This window comes from Psittacula echo, assembly GCF_963264785.1.
Source record: "Psittacula echo genome assembly, chromosome: 3".
NCBI lineage: Eukaryota > Metazoa > Chordata > Aves > Psittaciformes > Psittacidae > Psittacula > Psittacula echo.
Genome location: NC_137736.1, coordinates 60,246,558 through 60,262,903, shown reverse-complemented (window position 1 = coordinate 60,262,903; position 16,346 = coordinate 60,246,558). Strand labels below are relative to the sequence as shown.

The 16,346-nt window shown below is 41.9% G+C and overlaps 1 protein-coding gene across 1 annotated transcript in view; it reads right to left on the bottom strand.

Moving 5' to 3' along the window:
• Positions 1-2,649, bottom strand: part of NMS (neuromedin S) — a gene marked incomplete at both ends in the record, with an annotated part of 28,594 nt that extends 25,945 nt beyond the window's left edge. Inside the window, 4 exons of the mRNA XM_080613530.1 lie at positions 767-826; positions 1,930-1,980; positions 2,390-2,445; positions 2,577-2,649. Coding sequence (XP_080469656.1) covers positions 767-826; positions 1,930-1,980; positions 2,390-2,445; positions 2,577-2,649 — 240 coding nt within the window. The remainder of the gene's footprint in view (positions 1-766; positions 827-1,929; positions 1,981-2,389; positions 2,446-2,576) is intronic.
• Positions 2,650-16,346: the final 13,697 nt, after the last annotated feature.

Here is a 16,346-nt window from a genome sequence, read left to right as displayed (position 1 = left end):
GAGGACTCAAACTCCACAAGTAAATTGGCCCTTTTAACATACCCAGGAGCTGAGTGAATTTTATGGGAAAGGCTCTTAATAAACTGGTGGTGATAAAAAAGTTATATAAAGCAGAACTGACATTGAGCTAGTTCCTAATATGTATGCACCAATGAGAAAGAGCTACACTCAGTAACTCCTCAACTTAATGTTTTGGATGAGAGTCAGAAGCACAAAAAAAACCCCCAAGCTCAAACAGAGTATTAGGGTCAATAAAGCAAGTCATATGCTTCCATGTTCTAGCAGGGGCATACTACACCTCATATTCCTCCTGGTCTAATGGAAGGTGTCCCTACCCATGGCAGTGGGGTTGGAATTAGGTGATCTTTAAGGTCCCTTCGAACCCAAACCATTCTATGATTCTATGTTTAGCATGATATTAAATATGCTGTTGATCCAATGTTATGCATATTTTTAACATATTTAACCCTGTATTAGTCAAAAGTGACAGGTTAAAATACTGACCCCAGGTGTAAGTGGATGTTTTGGTTCTTGAGCTCTGAAAAACAGCAATTTCATGCACAGTTTAGTAGAGCTGAGAATTACACGCGAGCTACTAACAAGAAGAAATGATCTTTTCTATACTATCTTACAGCTCCTAAACCATGACACTATTAGATTATACATTATTGTTTGGAGAGAAACGTCCAAAAGTCGGGTTTGGAGGGGTTGCTTTCTAAGGTTAAGAAGGGGGTGCTTTGAAATAAAAGAAACAAATTTACCTTACCTCATTTGTTTGCATGCTATTGAATATGGAATAACAGAGATCCAAAACAGTGCTGGAGATCTGCAAAACCAAACAGTATACAATACACTTATGGAGAAGATGTGGTGTAGTCCAATAAAGAACAGGCTTGATCCTGATCCCAACATGATTTAGATCAAACACAGTTCCACTAAAACCACTCTGAGCAGGGAAAGACTTATGATGCTACTATGAGCTGGAAATCTAGCATTTCGTATGAGAAGAATACACACAACCTATTAATGTTGTGAACAGTCTTGTGCTATAAAAACCTAAATGAGCCTCTTACACTTAAAATACATCTTTCTATGTTGTAAAAAAAGGTTTGGGTTCGGCATATTTAATCTACACACATTTTCTTTCACAACCATTTCAGACAATCAGTACTATAATCTTTAATCAATCATATACTGAAAAGTACTGTCCCATACTCACTGCCACAGGACAAGGATTGCCAATGCATGCAATACTATTAGACAGAAAACAACTACGGCTCCAAAGAAAGAAAATGTAAGATACCTGAATAACTGGTTCTGGGAACTATTTTCCACAAGCTCTGGTTTACAAAACTGAAAGACTTCAGGAATAAAAAATCAGCACAGAACGTTCAAAGTTTCCAGATCATTCCTGATCTTGCAGACTTTTCTCTTCCCTTTGAAAATGACCCTTGGGTTGGGCATCAAATGTAGCAGGAATGATCTTTCAAAGCTACTGAGGGTGTTTTTAAACCATTTGCAAGCTGTGGGCCAGAGACACCACAGCAGAAATGAGCTGTGAAAATTTCCTCTCCCTCCCCTGCCCTCAGAGCACCCTGGAAAAAACCCATCCACCCAGTACCACCAAGATGGGACCAGGCAGGACCCTGCCCATAACTCCTGCAGCACTGACTAGCACTACTTCTTGCTCCAGTGCTAGCTACTACTGTGATGGGAAGAAAAGCATTTTTTCCTTTGCCTAGGTCTGAGCTAGCTCTGTGGGGAGGAGAGCACACACACCAGCAAAGTCACTCTGCTTTCCAGAACCGCTGGCTCTCTGAAGGAGGCTCTTTCACCTGCAGACATCGATGCTAAGGGTTACACAGCGCAATTAGTATGTCCGGAAGGGAGAGTCCCAGCAGATCAAACACATTACCAAAGCCAATTTACCTGGGGTTGACTGGACAGTTCCATCCACTGACTGAAACACAATGCCAGCTGCTTTAAAAAAAGTAAAGACATTAACACTAGGTGTATCATACCTTGGGACATGCTTTTTAGCTCAGGGAGCCAGGACTGGGTGGTTATTAGCCTCCCCAGTTTTCGCTGACACAGGTATCCTATTCTGCACTCAGCTGCACATCCCACTGTGCCCGCACCTGTCTCAGCTCCTTCTGCAGGTAGCAAAGGTTTTCAGCCTCCCTACTCCCTTCATCAGCCACCCACCCTCCCCTCCTTCCCCAAGGGATTTCAGGATGCATTTCCAGCCCGTTGTTAATTCCCTACCTCATTTCCCTGCCGTGCGCTAGTCCCATTTCCCACCTCCCGCGGCCAGCCCGGGCTGGACGGTCTCTGTCCTACCCGTCCACCGCGCATCGCTTTCGGGCGAGAAAGGCAAAGATGGACCTACCTGGCTTTTGGGCAGGTCCGCGCCGTCCCAGGAGCGCGAAAAAGGCTGGGGGAACCCTGCAGGGACACGGCACGGGGGGGACACGGCTGAGCGGGGACGCCGCGGAGCCCAGCCCCGACGGCGCCCCTCGGGGTGAGGTTCGGGTGAAGTCTCTTATGTGTTCTCTCGGTGCCGGGGCGGGACGTACCTGAGCCCCGCGGGAGGGCGCAGAGGCAGCAAGCGGCGAGCAGCCAGGGCAGGGCGTACGGCGGAGAAGGCATGGCTGGGCAGCGGCAACCGAGCAGATGGACGGACCGACCCTTTATGGGTCCGCGTCGAGCCCGGGCCGCCGCAGAGCCAATGGGCGCCGGGGCGGCCCCGCGCACCGCTCCCGCCGCCGCGCCCCCGGACCGATGTGAGCGGGAAACCCTCGTCCGCGGGAGGTTGTAGGAGTCCGGCATCAATCACTCCGTCCTTTTGTAACCCCCCCCGTAAAAGCTGGTTTCCTAGAAGAGGTGACAGAAAGGAGGGAGGGAAAGAAGGGGCTGCGCGAGGAGAAGCGATGGAGCTGCTGAGATTTTCACTTCAAATGGAACATTAAGTTTTGTGGTAGGGCTTACTGAATGTTTGGATAATGTTTCTTCTTGTGGCAGCTTGGGAAATAAAGTTTGCCTTCTAATCTGATGGGATGTGAACTTTCATATCGAACAAGTCTCAGGGCATCTTCTTACATTTACCTTCATGTGAAATAAGGAAAGCCAAACACCTCTTGTTTCATTTCAAAGTGGGTATGGCAGTAAACAAATTTAATGGCTTTAAACTGAAAAAGGGTAGATTTTTCATAAAATAAAGAAATTCTTCATTATGAATGTGGTGAGGCCCTGGCACAAGGTTGCCCAGAGAAGCTGTGGCTGCCCCATCCCTGGCAGTGTTCAAGACCAGGTTGGACGGGGCTTTGAGCAACCTGGTCTAGTGGAAAGTGTCCCTGTGCATGGCAGTGGGTTGCAATTAGATGATCTTTAAGGTCCCTTCCAACCCAAGCAATTATGTGATTCTATGACATACAGCTGCTCATAACAGAAAGGTGATTCTCTATTCTCCCTATTTAATCATCTGGTTTTACTTTGGAAAATGTTTCCTAGTTTCCTCTGAGAGCAATGCTTTCTAATCAAAACTGAGACTGAGAAAGGCAAAGTCCTGTCAACCTCTTTTTTATAGCCTTTGGGCCTACTAAAGCAAATACATACCCAGTTGTCCAATGTCTCACATTCACAGTAGAGCTGTTTGAGAGGAAATGACTCTATGTGTGACGTAAGACACAAAAAGCTGCAGAAGGTATTATTGGCGCAGCAGCCCACCTTATCTCATAATGTCCCCCACTGGCTGCGCTGTGCATTAAAAGGATTGTGGCAGGACTGTTCCTGGTGGGAATACCTCAGCATCTCAGAGCAGTTGGAGAGGAGATGCCCCTGCTTTCTTGCAGAGAAGGAAAGGGGAGCCAGGCTTCGTGTGACCTCTTCAGTTCCACAGCTGTATGTCCCAAGTACGCAAAGAGGCACAGGAGCAGCTGAATGACCCCAGCACCATTAGTTCACATTTTGCTTCTTCCCCTGGGAGTGGCAGACGTCTTTGTCTCATCACAGCCCCTTGGTGCAATAATCTGAGTGAGGAGCTGTCAAGAGGTCAGGCATAGCTAGAGCAGGCACTCAGCTCTCAGCTTCTCATTCGTCTTGACTGGAAATGGGAATTTCAAGACAGGATAATGTTCAAAGATAATTCCCTCTGACTGTTTTTCACCCTATGTGTGAGCTAAAGCAAAATACAGTGAATTTTGTGACTATGGTTTCTCATAGCAAGTCCTCCCAACCTTTCAGTAATGCAGAGATACAGGGTTCCAGGAGGCCTGTACCTCTTTTCACAGTGGCCCTGCTTTCTGTCCAAGCCCATGCAATCCCAGAGTAAAAGGACTCTGTGCATTTGTTAAATGTTCTGAGAAAAGGAGGACGTCATTATATTTTTGATGGCAGCAAGAAGCAGGTTCCTGTTTGGTGTAGTTTCATTGAAGCCAACATGGTTGCAGAAATGTGAAAGCAGAGCCCCAGTACTGTGAGCTGTGCCTGTCAGAGGCAGGCAGTAAAATGCTAGAAAGTAAAGATACTCTAAAGGATTGCACATTTTCATATTAATTATCTTCCTTCTGTCTTTTGACACTTCACTTTAACCAAACTGAAAATTATTGCTCCCCAACAGTGTTTCTGTGTTCATGTTCATTGCAGATTTTACACCCAAACAACTCCCATGCCTCAGAAACACAGGATCTTAGAGAGCCACTCCAGATTCACTGTTTGTTACTATCTTTTTGAACACTAGCATGTTAGATACTAATACGTTTAAATCCTAAGTATTTGCTACAATTTTTAGTAGAATACTACTAAATGGTTACCAATTTGTTAGTAATATTCACTGCAACTGGCTTTCCCTACCTGGTAAGAAAGGCATAGTCTTCTGCTTTCTTTCTCAGGCTACTCAATACCTGCCTAAATTCCCACTTCTGTCCCACATAGCCTGTTAAATCATAGCCCTTTTCTAAGTATTTAAATATATCTGAGTTTAGAAGTGAAATTTTTTTGCAATAGCATAAGGAAAAGAGTGTGTGGTAATGTTGGGTAGGTAAAATCTACCTCTCCCTGGCATAAAATACTGGATGCTACCATCCTCCTTTTCACGCACAATAAAGGACCTTCTGCTTTACTTCACCCTTTTCCAGTGAGCACCCTAAATGCACTCTGTGCTTTCCCTCAGCACATTTTGCCTACGTGTTGGTCCTGCGAAGCCTGTGGCATTACTTGTTTGCTTCAAGTAAGGCTTACACTTAAAGACAAGATGAAAACTAACTCATACAAGTTCCACTAAAAGAATCAGTACAGCTTAATACCAAACTGAAAATAGTATTTTATCAGTGACTGTGCAGCATGAGGGAAGAATGGGAAAACTGTTTAAACTTTCTAATAGATGAGTGTGCCATATTAGGAACACATTCGCCTTCCTTCAATCAGAACTTTCTTAGCTCGTGTATGTTTCATTTCATAGGTGTTGGGTAAGGTGCAGCTCAATGGATATATCAGCACCAAGCCACGTTAATGAGCCATACTTTTATTGAACAAATTCAATTCCTGCTTCAAGATCCTGGGCTTCCTACATGCAGAAAGAGAAATAGGTTAAGTGTCCACAGTGATTCATAGAGTTAAAAATGAGGCTTCAGCTGGGGGTCAATGAGAAACAAGAGGATTTTTTATGGTGAGTCAAGAGGCTTGGCATATATTTAGCAACAGCAATATTGTGGCACACATAATTTTAGAACAAAACATGCTGTGATAGATAAATGAAGAATAAGAAGAAAATTTGGCTTCAACAGGCATAAAGGTGAAGGGCTGGCTCCCTTTTTGTAAATTATCTCTGCACAAAACCAGATCTTACCACAGACAGAGAGGACAGAGTCATCATCATGCAGTGCCTAAGTGCATCCCAACCAGCTGCTTCTGCTTGCATGTGCTTGGCAGTGCTTGGTATAAAGCCTTATCCTGTTCTGAGAGCTTTCTATACCTAACTCACAACCTGTTAGGAAAGATGAGAAAAGCTGTAGAAATTGGAGGGTATTTATCAAGCAAACCTGCCATAAAGCCTGCAGACATTTCCCAGTACTCGTCTTCTATTAAATATGATAGTGCTTATTTATGCTGAATACAAGGCTGTTTAATGTGGTTTTAGTAACATTCTTTTACCTTTCTTGCAGACAAGTGGTCCAAACAGAGAGAGATTGTCTCATTTTTGTTTTTACATGGGCAAGGCTCCACTCAGCACTCAGGGCTGTGAGCCCAAACTTTGCTTTACCAGCACACATCACACTTTTGTAAAATTGACATGGCATATAGTGTTGATTTGGTTGTCAGAACGTCAAAGAAGGACAGATAGTTACTTTCATGATTTTGTTTGTAGTTAGATTGCTACATTTTACAGCTATAAAGCCCTAGTCTTAAAGATGAGTAGGTCAGCAAGCAAATATTTCAAAGGGATCAGTACCCCCATAGGGTAGGAGTTCAAAGACAAGAAGCTAACCAAAAGCATCAAAACAGAGGATAGGTGCTAATGGGGAAGTTAGGGAACTAGATCAGGGATGTGAACATTTGCACTTTTTTGAATAGTTTCTTGGCTGATTTCTTGGATAAACATGATTTTATGTCTGCTATGTTCAGCCAGAGAAGTAGAAATTTCTCTGAAATGAAGCAATTTGCACTTACCAGGTTGTGCTGTATGGAAACAGTGCTGTGGCTATGGGCTATATTGGGCTGAAAAATCATTATAATTAATGCTCTTGAGGCATTTGAAGAGATCTTCATTCTGGAACTCTTGCTCAGCTTAATTTCATTTTGTGCTTCCCCAGCCAGACAGGGAAGCAGTATGTTCTTCTGCTTAGGCAACCGGTGGGATAACCCCATCAATGTCTGAGGCTGAGCTTTCATCGAAGATCTGTCCAGAATGATTTGTTCCTGGCTTCTTAGCTTGTGCTCTACCAGAAGTTTCCTGTTGGTCTCCCAGTCAAATAGTGGAGTGGCTGATACGTACTTCGCATCACCAGCTGATCAGATCTGATTTTAACAGCTGAATTATAATGCCAATACTCATTCATCCATGCCTCCTAAATTGGAATGATTTAATTTGTAGCTTTAATTTTATCTGAGTATAGTTATATGTAAATCAGAATTGTGTGTTTATAGAGGGATTACCACGGCCTATGGTAATGGATACCTTTCATTGATTACTAAAGGATATAGGCTAACATGAATATCATATGTCTCAGATTTCTGGCAAATACCAAATCCTAACTCTCCATTAGAATATGTGAAAAGATTACTTAAAATAAATGTCTCACCAAGAGCCAGCTACAGAGAGAACCAATCCCAGACCATTTTTACTACTCATCCAAGTTTCTTCAAACATCACTCACTCTAAACGCACCAGCCAGGGAGAAGACTATGTTAATCCATTTCAGTATCATAAGACCCACCAACCCTGTGTTGGTGATATTACTCATTATCTGCCTGACTTTAAAACCATACACAAAACCCAACCTATCTAGGAAGCTGAGTGTGTAAATAACTGGGAGCTCAAGCCTCTGGACGCTCCAAGTTATGCATCTGTCATGGAGTGAGAAGCAAGGAGTTTAACCCAAAGCTTCACTTCCCTTAGCCATATTTGGCAGCACTTGCTCCTGTCAGAGGCCTGAGCTAAGTGCCATTTAAAATGAGCAAGTACTCAAACATTGCCACTTATAATTATTGCTGAAGATATCTGTATTTTCCCTGTTAAGTATATTTGACTCATTTATACAAAAGCAATTAATTTTCTCTGTTTCAGGTCAAATGTATTTACACAGAATTTTACTGTCACTGAAAATGAACGAATTGCTTCCCTGACATGTTAAACTTCATTTTTATGAACTCTTGTATGTCTACTGACTTCTGACAGCTGTGAGACTTGAGCTAACTTTTATTCTGCCCTTTGGCTAAAGTGGTTATGCCTGGACACTCATCGGCCTGAATATTTTCTCACCTCATTAGATTATATCACTCCACAAAAGCTTTACTGTAGCAAAAAAGCAAAAGCTTTTCAGCTTTTAAAGCATTATACTGGCTTGAAAATATTGGAACTATAGGTTTCAGGGAAATGGCCACCCCTGAGTAGTAATCAGACCAGACTGGCAAACAACAATAAACTAGGAGCTGTTCATACTAAGTCTGTTTATACTATCTAGATTAGGATCCAAAACTGCCTGTCTGTAGTGATGCCTCCCCCATAGCCTCTACTGAGAAGTGCATTTTACCCTCAGTAGCTGTTCCTGTCTACAACTGAGTCCCAGAGCCCTTCGTGCAGCGCATACATGTCCCTTCCCTAAGGCAAATTGCAAAAGATCTGCCTGGTCTGCTTGTGAGCAGCTGGCCAGAAGAGCAACTGGCAAAAAAAAAAAAGCAGGCTTTCCTTTGGAGAGGACTCTCCATTTCACAGCAGAATGTCTTTTTCAAAGCTTTTAATCTCCTCCTCCAATAAATTTGAATGTAAGATTTGTTTTGCTTTGTTTTGAATTGTTCTTTCCCAAAGGTCTGTTTGCAGAAGCAGAGTGGCTTTTGTTATAGGCATAGAATTAAGGACTCATCTTACAGAATTTGGCTGTATTATCACTCTATTTACACATTATCTTCTCGAGTTTAGCTGTTCCATGGAGGCCAAACTCTAAACTGAGAGAGGTCTCCCTGCTCAGGGAAGGACTCCATGGAATGAGCCCTTCTGCTCATTTAGTCTCTGCTCTGGGGATTGCATATTGCTGAGCCCCTGCTGAGCCCAACAGGGACCAACATGTCCAGTCAAAGATCCAGACCCAGTGTTAGACATAAATGTCTAGGAAAAAAGTTCCCTTAATATAATACAGTGGCCAGACAACACAAGTGAGGGAGAATGATAGTGTGGCAGCAGGAATATAGTCATTTTGAAGCTCCTAGTCCCCCATCTACATTTACCTTCTCTTCTTCTATTTCCTGCCAGCAAAACACTGTGTGTGTGATTGCTTTTGTGGACCACCCTTGGCAAAATGGCTTGGTAAGACAGGAAATTCAGCGTGAACAGCATGCATGATGGAGCACCAGAAACTGAGTGGATATGCCTAAACTGGTGTTGCTGAGGAGGAAGATGACCATCAGTGGGGTTTAACAGCAACCAGGGAATTAGAGTCTTCTGAAACAAAGAAGGAGTGAGCTTGAAAAGAAGCACAAAAGATGCACTAACAGAGTGTAGTGCCCTGGTGATGGGAACAGAGTAGGGTTTGCAGTGCTTGGGTGGCTCTACCATACCACAGCACAGTGGCTCTACCCTGCCCAGCGCCGAGGGTGCAGCATCCATGTGGCCTGGGGGACACGGCAGGCACCCAGCAAGGGTGACCCAGTGGGTGCCGTGCAGATGCACAGCCAGAGCAAACACATCTGTCACTGCATGGGCAGGATTTGAACTTTGGGGAATTAGTTACAGAAAGGTGTTCAAAAACTTACAGGAGTTCAGCAAGAGTTTTTGAGTGTCTAGTCTTGTGGTTTATTTGTTGATATTGGTCTTGAACATATTATTACCATTATCACTATCATGGTCACTACCATTATTGTTATCAATATCAATTTCTGATTAATCATGTGCTATTAATAAATCAAGAAACCTCTTCAAACTTGATTTGGTTTAAGCTAGAGCAGTTTTTCCCTATGATAGTTATGCATCTGGATGTCCCTCAATGTTAGCAACATTGTACATGAAATGCTATAAGGTGAGCTTTCTTTTCTGTTTTACGGTAACACTTCTTGAGAATGCATTTGTCTGTCTTAAATGGCAACTGCTGCACTTTTTGCTTGTTCTGAAGTCTCCAAAATAAAGAATTACTCTAAAGCCAAAAAAGAAGGGGAGAAATGTGAGAGAGAATAAGCATGACTCAAGGGAAATAATGACAAGGAACAGAGGAGAGCTAGGTCTCTTGGAGTGACTATCCAAAGAGAAAACTAACGATACTCAGCAGAGAAGCAAGGTATCCTTCATACTCTGTCAAACGCAGTACCTGCTTATCTCAGCCCTACTACCAGAAACAGAGGCTGGAGCCTCTCCAGCACTCTTGTCTGCATGTAAGTGGAGAAGACAGACTTTTCTCCACAGTAGAATCTGCTGTAAGATACCACTCTTAAAAACAAGCAGAGTACTTAGGGTTTTTACCTGGAAAAAACCTTAATTGCTAAAGAAGGAGGAAAACCCTGAAGTCAGAGAGAAAACAGGCAACCACCTTCTCCTAAGTACATATTACTGGGGCGAGGTTTTAGCAGAGATGACAGAGGGAGACTGCATCTCATCAATTGTTAACATAAAACAATATGGCGTAATAACTGCTGAATCCTGTTCGGTTTATCACTGTTAACCTCAGAGATTTGAGATGGCTGGAGTTATCTGACTCTCATGAAGTCATATGAAACTGGAGATTATGTTGTGCTTATTTAGTTGGATGAATAATCCTGAGACGGGGAATTAACTGCATGCAATTAAAATTTTCCTTTTTCTTTCTGTTGACAAAGGTATCATATTCCTGGCCAGCAATGCAGTGCATAAAGAAGACAGTGTTTCATGGAAGAGTGAGGAGGGATGTAAAATTAAAAACCAGTTCATCTATGGTGAAATGCAGTAAGATATATGAGTACAGCATTAAAAAATACAATAAAGACTACATTAAAGATTCACAGTGCATAGCTAAATTTCAAAAACAAATTATAAAGAGTATATTGGATATATTTCCAAAATACAAGATATCAAATGTATTTTTTTTAATGTCCTCTGTTCTACCTGAGAAACATATCTGTGTATACAATTTCTGCTGGTTTTACATTAAAAAGAAATGACACATTCACTTTACAGTAAGCTTGAAAGGTTCTAGTCATTTGCTGAGATTTTGGCACATAACAATGATGTTGCTACAGTCCATGATCTTCCCTGCAGCTCTGAAAGGCAGGCTGAAGTAAATTCAGTATCAAACTACCATTAACAAGCATTTTTTAAAGCAGCTCTATTTTCACCATGGAATCAATAACGTGCTTCTCTTACCCAGTTGTAAAATGCTAGTGAAGAAAAGGGACTTTTCCTGAGTGAAAAATGAGTTGGATAAGGTGAAACTTGCGTGCGGTGGCTTAAGGTTAACCTCATACTGACTACAGTGTGACAATAAAACACAGAAAGAAGCTATCAAGCAGAGCTCCCCACCTTCTGTTTGGGGAAAACACAGCCAAAATTAATTTTCCCTATTCTAACTCCACCAACAATACTGAGAGAACAGCAGAAATTGATATGACCCAATAACTTCTGTCATAGGAGTGCATTTAACAGCAGTGCTAGGCACACTCTAGCACCATGAGTTATCCAATAGAATGTGTCCTAGTGCGTTGTTGTTTTACTGTTCCTGGAGAACGAAATAATCTGCCCTCTTTGCATTGGCTGAATTGACGAGTCACTGCTGCTCAGTGACAGGATTTCCTTAATGAAATCCTTGAGTGTTCAAGGAAGCTGTGTGTAAATTAGGAAATAAGGATGTCTCAACAAAGCACATGTTAGCTGCTCTGGTGTTTTTTTCAAACTGGGGAAAGCCTACCAGTTAAATGGTGCCAAAAATAAAAGGACAGAATGTCTAGAGGGAATTGAAAGTGGGTGGATGGATGGCAGCCTCCTTCTTTTCTGGGGATCCAACCTAAATTAAAGACAGTGTTGCTGGGGAAACGTGCTTAAATTGTGTGATGCTTCCAAATGCAGGGCTGGGGTGTCCATGCTAAAAAAAGAATTAGTTGTGATTCTCTGAGATTCTTATGAGCAGGGCCTGATGATGAATAGAGGACCTAGTAGTGCCCTGGAACAAGAGCTGACAGCATAAGAAATGGAAAGGTTTGGCTCCAAATAGTCAAAAAAGATTGTATTCAGTAAGAATTTATGATGTTAGATTGCAAGAGGAAGAATGGTTAATACAGCTGATCTGGGATATCCACAATATTTACAAAGTGACTGAGAACAGAATTTTGTCAGTAGGATATGTGCTCCAAGATGGTATCCTGGACCACTAAAACATCCACTTTTTGTGATCCACTTGGTTCATGTTTGAAAACCACATCTTTCTTTGGCTTGGTCATCATTGAATTAATTTCATAATTTTGAGATCAGGTGTAGATTTTACAGTTTAGAGCAACATCAGCTGAAAAAAACATATCCTGACACTTTTTTGCACAAACACATTAAAAAACAATGACTTCTCTTTTTTTTTTGAAGTACAAAACTCACACCATCAATATTGCCATTTATCAAACACTGATTGTAATAGCAACAGTGATGTCTTCATTTAACTGTGCTTCATAACTGAGTATTTTATAATACTTGTGAGAGACTGTGAACAGACTTCTTCTCATTAACCTGCTTTCATTTAAGTTAAATAGCTAGCAAGAAGATGTAAAATCATTCTCCCTTTTTACACGAAGAAATTCCTGAGGATAAGCCATGATGCTTCTCATGGTTTGACCTATCATGGCTGGTTTGATGAACAGTTGATGGTTGCGCAGTTCCAAAACATCAACTGCTCTTAGAATGAGCTGAATAAATAGAGACGTTGGTTGATGACCATCATTTATACTTGAGGAGATATCAAAGCTTTATATCAAATGCCGAAAGCATCTTTCTTACACCCTTCAGCCTTTTCCTTTTAGTGAGGCTGAAAGCTGTGTCATAAAGATTTCTGTATTTACCCAACCCCTCATATTTGCAGGGCTCTCCTTGGTGGCGGTTGCCATAACTGATTAAAATACACTCATTTTAAAAATGGAACCTTTCAAATAGACAATCTTGATTTCCATCAGAAACAGTCAGACATAAATAGCTCCCAAATTAGTCTTGGTTGAGGACCGTGCATCTGCAGGATCATGCAACAAGGTAAGGCACAGAGGCTGCACCATTCAGGAGGACACAGGCCCTGGGGTGTGACTCCCCAGGGTCAGAACACAGACTGTCCTTGCACTGCCTTGGCTTGGAGGACATGCCAAGAGCTGAGAAGTCCCAGCTCCCACAGACTTGCCTGTAGATTGATGCCTGTTGTTTTAGGATAACCCTTCTAAACTTACATCCCCTAGAACTTTTGACATGAACATTTTTCTCCTGCCTTCACAAGAATGGTGCTGTTCCTAGCTAATTATTGGGCTACTGGGATATGGGAAACTAATGTTCAAATTCCTCCTGATATCATGTCCCAAGAGCCAGCCTCAACCAGCAAATTATAAATTATTTAAAGCACTCAGTGTCCCCATGAAAGCTGTTGCACGTAATATAAATAACACTGATCCTACATGCATTCATCAGCAAATTGGACCTGGGTTCTGTGCCTCCTTCCATCTCTCTTTTTTTTTCTCACACTGCCATGACCCAAGTTACTTCCTCAATCTTTCTTCAGGTGTTTCTGCTTGTCCCAGAACTGGTCAGTTTTCTAACAAGGTAATAATAAAGCAGGAGAAAACAGCTCTCCCAAACCTTGCTACAGCAACACTACTGGTACCTGATCAGTCAGGAACTGTGTCTTCTGCTTAGCATGCTGTCCATATGTGTTTCTTTAACATTTGAGAGTGTGATCTCAAACACTGGCAAGGTAAATTATTGGCTCAGAGTAGCACAGCTGCCTCTACCCAATATTCCCTTTTGAGAATCAACAACAAAAAGGACCTAAAAACCAGCCTCACTTCTTTATCTGTGCTCAGAGCCGCTCTGGTGGTCTGTGTCTGAGCACTGCCGATCTTGCAACTCCTGGCTTAGCACAGCAGGGCATGTACAGCTTACCCTTGCTGGAGCCTAAGTCACAGATGCAACAGTGAGCACTGTACCTGCAGTGTCCCAGCAGTTTTGTCACCTGGAAATAGCCTGGAACCAATCTGCCCCTTGGTGGATGCAGCAAGTGAATTTAAGTCTCAGCTGCTTGCTTGCCAGTTTGACTCTGTTAGCCATAGAGAGAAATGAAAGAAAATCCAGCTGTCTGATGCAGGCCATGGAGAAAGGAGAGGGTTAAAAGAAGGTTACAGGTTACTTTGAAAAAGAAGTAACTTGTTTTGAATACTAGTTGAGTCAGTCAATCATTTCAATTTCTCTACTTTGGAAAACATTCATAACTGGGACTTAAAACTCAACTGTTATTTCTGATTTTTGTTTAAAGAATTGACTTATCTTGCTATATTGACATGATAATTTGCTTGTTGGCTGCACTTATTTTATGACCTATATAATTAATTTTGAATTATTAGGTTCAATTTTAACTGACATTGATTTGATAATTAAATGTAGTTCTTAGCTACTCTAGCCCAGTCCTGGCAACAAGTTCAGCTTATTGATGTTAATGAACCCCACAAAGCTGTTTTTCCTTTCAAACTACCACCTCAGATTACGTGTCTGAGAATATAAGGTAGTCCAGATGGTTCAGCTAATGACCTACTTACTTAACTCAGCCTAAACTTTTTGTTTCCTACTCAGAAGGCAATCAAATTGTGTAATGATACACAAAAATTCAACAATTTCCAAGGCACTTATGGTACGATAAAACTTGTTTCTACCCTGAAATAAAAATTTAACTTAATATTCAAATGAAAACAAGACTCATTTCCTGTTTATGGGTCTGATCTTGCCCCTACTATAGCCAGTCTGATTTACCTGAAGATATCAGCTCTAAGCAACACCCCCCCCTACACCTCTTCACATACCTCAGTCTTTCCTATATACCAGCTATTTCAGACATGCACTTTATAGGTCACTCCTTGCTAAAGTTATTTTAAATAAAAATAATCCAGGAAATGTGTAATGCTTCATGCATTATATTTAGACCATGCTAGCAAATCCTGCATCTGTATGCAGCTGTACAGCCCTGCATTCCTCAGCCTGAATTTTTTGATTGCCATAGTGTCTCTTAATGACTCTAGAGGCCTCTAGGTATTCTATGTGGTCTTATCTTGTGTAAACCAGATCCACATTTAAACCAGCTTGCTCAAGTTCCAGAAAGAGACAGAATCTGTTGATGAAGATCACACCCTCTGACTGGTTGCAAAACAAGGTACATGAATACAAGAGATCTCCTCTGGTGATCAGTCATGCCTCAGAAACGCAGCCATGAAGCAGATTGGTGAGTTCAGTAATAATGGCACTGCACTAAAAAAAGCATGTGTTCCTGCTAGTTTAATTAAGATTTTTTTTCCCAAGCACTTGATGCTTAACAGGTGACTTGTCTTAAGGTCAGCTCTTACAGAGGCAAAGCATGACTAGGAGGGCTACCAAGACTAATTCTGGTAACTGGCATTGTATTAGAATCATAGAATCATAGAATAGTTAGGGTTGGAAAGGACCTTAAGATCATCTAGTTCTAACCCCCCTACCATGGGCAGCGACACCTCATACTAAACCAGGTCACCCAAGGCTCTGTCCAACCTGACCTTGAACACCGCCAGGGATGAAGCATTCACAACTTCCCTGGGCAACCCATTCCAGCACCTCAACACCCTCACAGTAAAGAATTTCTTCCTTATAGCCAATCTAAACTTCCTCTGTTTACGTTCTCACCTGTTACCCCTTGTCCTATCACTACAGTCCCTAATGAATTGTCCATCTCCAGCATCCCTATAGCCCCCCTTCAGATACTGGAAGGCTGCTATGCATTAAAACTGGAATAACAGCAGAGATAAAAAATAAACATAGAGTAAGTTTAACAATATGTGCAAGCCTATGCTACTACTGAATAGGATGAGCTTGGAAGGTCAATGAAAATGTGGGTGCCTTCAGTGTGATTAAGCTGGATGTGTTGACATGCAAACTGCAGACTGGATGATTACTTATCTTGTCCAAGACAGGGGCTCATTTAAACATTTGGTATGTTTAAATGCTACTTAGAATTAACTCATGCCAAGGGCAGACAAGACAGCCGGCCACTGACAGATAATTTCTGTACTCTTGTAGCTCAGGTGGCCAGTGACACAACTGGTCTTCCTGACCGGCCAAGCTGCAGATATTGATCTTTTGCAAGTAAGGTTCTTCAGGGAGAAACATCAAACCTGAAATAAAGATATACAAGAGTTTATTAGGACATAAATTTTTTTTAATGGCATAAACACTGAACATGCTATTAAGATTAAATTTTGCAGTTTAGGCCCATGTCCTCAGAGAAAAATGGGTGCATCACTTGCATTTGTTTCACCAGTGTATCTCTGAGGAAGCTGCAGTCACTCTAGAACACCCCAGAGAGAGGAAGATGACATTTTACCAGCACAACTGTCCTTTATATTGCTCTGGCAGTGTAAAACTTTAGTATTAAAAAGAACCCAGACTCCAATGTTGGTTCTGCTGCCTATTTAAA